Below are 6010 nucleotides of genomic sequence, written 5' to 3' on the forward strand. Positions count from 1 at the left end.
GGTTTATTTTCCATTACAATTTAAAGTTTCGATTTGTATTTTTAGTTCAATTTATTTCAGTGTAAGCTCTTATCTTCTTTGGGATGTATTACGCCCGGATAATGTTTTATACTTGTTATACCCAATACTTAAAGCTTTGATCAGTAGATCAAATTGTCATGTTAGTAACAAAAATAAATACTCCTCTCTTCCCATTTTCTAAGTTGTTCCACTAATAATGAATGATTTATTTCTATTTTTGGATATCTTTAGTATTTATACGGTTTGAAATAATACCTAGCTAGATCATCATTTAATGGATATGGGACACAAAAGGAGTTTCAATACATGCATGTAATGTGTGAGCCAAAATAATCGTCGGACTTGCATACCTGTAATAAAGAAACTCATCACCAACTTAGGTCCGTCCGAATACCATATAAATGAGCTACTTTTTGTAAGGAAGGAGAGTTATTCACTCTTTTATAGAGGAGTTAGGATCATCATTTTGCCGATACAGAAGTGATTTCCATATTGTTAACATTAATAATGGGAGTGTATGTGTTTGGTTTGCCTTTTAGGAGGATTAAATGCATCAATGCAATCTATTTCTATCGTTTGATTTGCCTTTTACCATTTCTACAAGGCCCGCATTAATTGCTCGGGCCCGCCTAATTAAAGGTCATTCCTTTAGAGCATCCGCAATGGCGGACTTCCGCGCGGAATTCCCACGGACGTCCCGGAATTCCGTCGCGGACGTCCGCCATTAGGCGTGCCCGCCACGGATACGGAATTGGGCTGAGGACGTCGCAGGTCCTCGGCGTTAAGTGGAATTCCGCGAGGACGTCCGCCATTGAGTCGACTCCTGCGGAATTCCGCTTTATTTCGTTTTTTTTGTAATGTCTATATATACCGCTCGATGAACTTCGTTTCATTTTGCACAACTTGTTTTAACAAGTTTCTCTCTCTCTAAATTTCTTTTATATAAAAGTCCGTGCATTTGCCGACATGCGCCAAAAACAAGCCCACGTTCGACTCCAGAACGATATTATTGAAGAAGTGTGGCAGCGTAGGGGTCGTCGTTGATGTAGTTTTTAATTATTGAAATGTTTTTTATATTTGGTGAAATGTACTTTTCTTATTTTAATGGAATTTTTTCCTTATTTTCGTCGAAATTTTATTTTCGCCTAAATTTTAAATACGTAAATTGTTTACTTCCGGAAATTGTTTAATTTGTGAATTTGTGATTTTTTTTAATGTGGGAATTCCGTCGGGAATAGGGGTGTGCATTCGGGTTTCGGTTCGGTTTTTTGCCAAAACCGAGCCAAAACTGAAAAACCGAATTTAGTTCAAAATCCAAACCGAACCGAACCCGAAAAACCGAAACCGAAAAACCGAAAACCAAACTTAAAAAACCGAAACCCGGACAAAACCGAAAAACCCGAAAAAAAACCTTAAAACCTGAAAAAAATAAATATAATATAAATATATATTATATATGTGTATTTTATTTTATTTTATATATACTAATAGAATATTTATATATAATATAAAATTAATAATACATATAATATATATTATATAGTAGAATATATTAAAAGAATATATATATATATATATATTATATAGTATAATATAATATATTAAATTAATAGAATATATATATAATTCGGTTTTTCGGTTTTTTTCTTCGCCCGAACCGAACCGAACCGAAAAAACCGAATTTTTTTTATTTTTTTAAAACCGAACCGAAAAACCGAAAAAACGAACCGAATTTCAAAATTTCGGTTTGGTTCGGTTCGGATATTCGGTTTCCGGTTTTTTTGCTCACACCTAGTCGGGAATTCCGCAGGGGAATTCCGCCACTGTGCAGTGGGAAGTCCGTATGACGTGGCAGTGCAGTGGGAAGTCCTTATGACGTGGCAGGAGATGTTTTTGGGAAGTCCGCGGGGAAGTCCGCCGGGACATCCGCACCACTGCGGATGCCCTTAGTTATGATGACTACCCAATCTTGGCATGTTTCCGTTTTTTAAAGAAAGAGCAAATTTGAATTATTTAAAAGCCAAGCCAAACACAAAAAATTGAACTCGATAAATGATAATGGTCAAACCAAACATTTGTTATGTAGCATGAATGCCATGAAAATAAAAAACATTAACAATAGTCATTCCTTCTCTAATGAAGCCAAAAAAGCCTAGCCAAACACCTCCTTAAGCAAAACTACTGAGATAAAAGTATTTGTGCAAACTATCAACTATGCTCGGAAAGATCTTTAGTTTCTCCCATACTACATTTTTAGAGAAAACCCTCTAACAAGCAATCCCTTGCTTCTACTCGCATCAATGGAAGCAAATAAAGATATATTCTTGCATGCACAAGTACGAAAAGAATTCAAACCTCCAAAACCAAAATCCCCCACTAGGCACTAAGATTCTCACAACAAATAGTATCAACTTTTCCCCTTCATAAACCCCCCCACTTAACCTTCATTCACTACCCAAAAAAACTCAAAAATCCCATCAAAACCAAACCCCACTCTCTTCCCCCTCCCATGGCTCCGGACCTAAACAACGCCGCCTCTCCCACCGACCGCGAGAAGCAGAAGAATCTCGACCAAGAGGTTCGAGAGATGATCTCCACCCTCACCAGCCGCTTGGGCAGCATCCAACGCTCCCACGCCCAAGCCGACGACGACGAGCAAGGCATGAGGATGATCACGCTGGCCGGGACCAACCTAGGCGCCACCATGCGCGGCGACCTAGACGACAAGGCCACCGCCCCTCAGCTGGAGCAGGAGGACTCGGCCTCCTACGTCGTCAACAGCAACTTCCAAGCCATCAACAACTCCATCATGCTCGGCGGCAGCTACAAGACCAACGATCCCGGCGTTCATTTGGACATCACTGACTACGTCGACCACAATGACGGCGACAAGAAGGGGAAGAAGAGCAGGAGAGGGGGCCACGACGGCGGCCACCACCATGGCAAACGCTCCGACAACCTTAGCGACACGGAGAGTGAGAAGAACTGAGAGAGATCGGTCGACATTGCGCACCATATATATGTGTGTGTGTTTATGTGCACTAAATAAATATTGATTGTTTAATTTCTATCCTTTTCGAGTGCCTTGATCATTTGTGTCTTCATTTCGGTTATTTTTATGAATGACTATTTTTCAATAAGTTCGTTGCTCGAATCTTGTGATATGTAGATTGTAGACTTTGAAGGATGGTGATAACTTGAGAATTTGCATCAATCATATCCCTAATACAACTTCACGTTTACATTGATACCTATCAAAGATAAATAGGATTATAGTCATTGCTTTATTATTTTAAATTTAACTAAGTTCTCCAGATAATTATGAGATGAACATACAACGCTAACTAAAAGGTCACATATCTCAACTAATTGTATAAACAATCACCAAATTAGTTGATAAACAGAACAAGAATTGTATTATAAACATGAATTAATAATACTCCATCCGTCCTTAAAAAGTAGTAAGAACTTTTTCTTTATTAATTCATCCCTGAAAAGTATCTAATTTTAAAATAATTAAACAATATATTACCATTAAATATCATTTTATTTACAACTTATATCATACACTATACTACTAATTATGCGGAGTCCACTCCAATAACACTACTTATACTTTTATTGGTATCTCTTTTACTTTACCAATTATTTATTAAAATTTGTGCCGAATAAAATGTTAATACTTTTCAGGGACGGATGGAGTATATATTTTCCATTTTTCCTACTTTTTTTACTAAACATGCGACAAAGAGGTAGTAGATCTCCAATACTTGGCACAAGACCCGACACAGGTTTTTAAAAATGTAACAAGAAGTGGGATGAAAAAGTTAGTGGAATGTAGATCCTAGTTTTATTTTATATACTCCATTCATCCCACAAAAATATGCATTTTTGGTTGGACATGAGTTTTAATGTACATTGTTAAAGTAAGAGAGAGATAGAAATAAAAAGTAATTAGAGTATTGTTAGTGAAGAATGAGTCTAATCTCAATAGAGAGGAAAAAGTTTCCAAATAGAAAGTGCATACTCTTGTGGGACGAACTAAAAAAAGAAAGAGTGCATTCTTTTGGGGATGGGGGAAGTATTAGAGCATCATTAACCCCGGCTGGATCTAGCCCCCAAGTCCCATCCACATCATCATTCCCCTAATTTTCAGGGCCAGACCACAACTCCCATAACCCTGCATGCCCCATCCAGCAATAAAATTGTACTATTCACAACTACAAACTATTTTACTCGTAAAAACAGAAAACGTTGAGCAATTATAACATGGGAAACTCATAATTCATTCCAAAATTGAAAATTACAAACATAGAAATTCAAAATTTAAAAAATACATTAAAAAGTCAGCCCATTAAATTGAACAAATACTTAAATACATAAAATTGAAAGAAAGCCTAACCTATTAAATATATTAAACCTAAAATTTTCTCCTTTCTCTTCTTTCCCCTCCTCTCTTCCCACGCAATCATCTTCTTCCCCTCATCTATTTTTCATTTTCTTTCTCTACTTCCATTTTCGTCAACTACTTCTCTCCTCAACTCGAAAATACAACAAATATAAAGGTTCAAATACAAAAATTCAAATTTAAAAAAAAAATTTAATTGCGGCCTGTCCCGAGAGCGTATAACGTTTGGCCTGACCACAACCAGGCCCAGCCTTAGGCCGCTGGCTCGTCCCCAGGCGCGGCCCGGCCTTGTCCCGACCCCCTCCAACGTGCCAGGCTGCGGGCCAGCACCCAGGTGCGGTCCTGCCCGCAACGTTAATGATGCTCTTAGTTTTATAATAAAATGTGAGTGAGAATGAGTTTGTGAAATGTGTGGTCCATTACCAAAAGTAACAGTAAAAAATAAATGTGACAAGTATTGGCGGACAAACTAAAAAGGAAACTAATGACAAGTAATGGTTGACGGATGAAGTAATTTTTATTCCTAATTTTGAAATAAGTACTCCCTTCGTCCCAGAAAAATATGAACATTTGGTTCGACACAGATTTTAATGTATAATTGGTAAAGTAAGAGATAGAGATAAATGATAGTGTATGTAGTGTTATGGTGGAGAGTGGACTCCAGTGTACTATAATGGAGTACTAAGTTGTAAGTAAAATGATGTTTATGAGTAATGTCTTGTTTAACTATTCTAAAATTAGAAAGTTCATACTTTTCAATGACAGAATAATAAAGAAATAGTTTATACTCCCTCCGTCCCAAGGAAGATGACACATTTCTTGGGCGGCACGGGAATTTATGCAACTTTATTTTGTGTGTGAAGTGGAGAGAGTAAGGTAAGAGAGAGAGAATAAAGTAGAGAGAAAAGTATTTCCATTTTTAGTAATGAGTCATCTTGGTTGGGACAAACCAAAAGGCAAAATGAGACATCTTCAATGGGATAGAGGAAGTACTTTTCATGGACGAAGGGAATCCAATTTTTAGTTGTTTCTCGTTATATATATTTAGGCATTTTAATATCACGAAAATTTTAATATTATGTTCTTAAATCTATGTTATTTTGATATTTTATTTAATACTATAAAATTTAAAGAAAAATGAAAATGATGATGAAATAAGTTAGAGCGAATTTTTAAAATACTGTAGAATTTAAAGCTTTATTGTAATGCTAGGAAATTTATTTCAGATTGAGCGGAACAAATAGATGTAGCAAATTTGGTCTTATGTCAATTCCATAGAATATATTGATATTGAAATGGAATTAATATACACATATAGGAAGAGAATATTGCAGATTGATATATAGAAACTTAAGCGTTTATCTTTATTCTAGATTACAGCTTTATAGACTAAGAGATAGATAGTGATAGGAGGGAAAAGATGAGACTATGACTCTATGTGTGTGTGTCAACTGGCCAGGAGGGTACCTAGACCTAGCTGTGTCGTTGGGTCTGTGTCTATCTTCCCTATCAACAAAAAAAATACCTCAACCCACTTCTACTGGCTAGTATAGTGGAGTAAGGGTCGAATCCCACAGAGAT

General features: G+C 36.6%; 1 protein-coding gene across 1 annotated transcript; it reads left to right on the top strand.

Moving 5' to 3' along the window:
• Window positions 1–2530: 2530 nt before the first annotated feature.
• LOC121784067 lies at window positions 2531–3010 on the top strand. The gene has a single exon (XM_042182249.1). It carries the CDS (start codon window positions 2531–2533, stop codon window positions 3008–3010), a length of 480 nt encoding a protein of 159 aa, XP_042038183.1.
• Window positions 3011–6010: the final 3000 nt, after the last annotated feature.

This window comes from Salvia splendens, chromosome 21 (genome assembly GCF_004379255.2).
Source record: "Salvia splendens isolate huo1 chromosome 21, SspV2, whole genome shotgun sequence".
In the NCBI taxonomy this organism is placed as follows: domain Eukaryota; kingdom Viridiplantae; phylum Streptophyta; class Magnoliopsida; order Lamiales; family Lamiaceae; genus Salvia; species Salvia splendens.

Excerpts from the sequence above, each read along its gene's own strand:
- LOC121784067 (XM_042182249.1), top strand. The coding sequence starts at position 2,531 with ATGGCTCCGGACCTAAACAACGCCGCCTCTCCCACCGACCGCGAGAAG.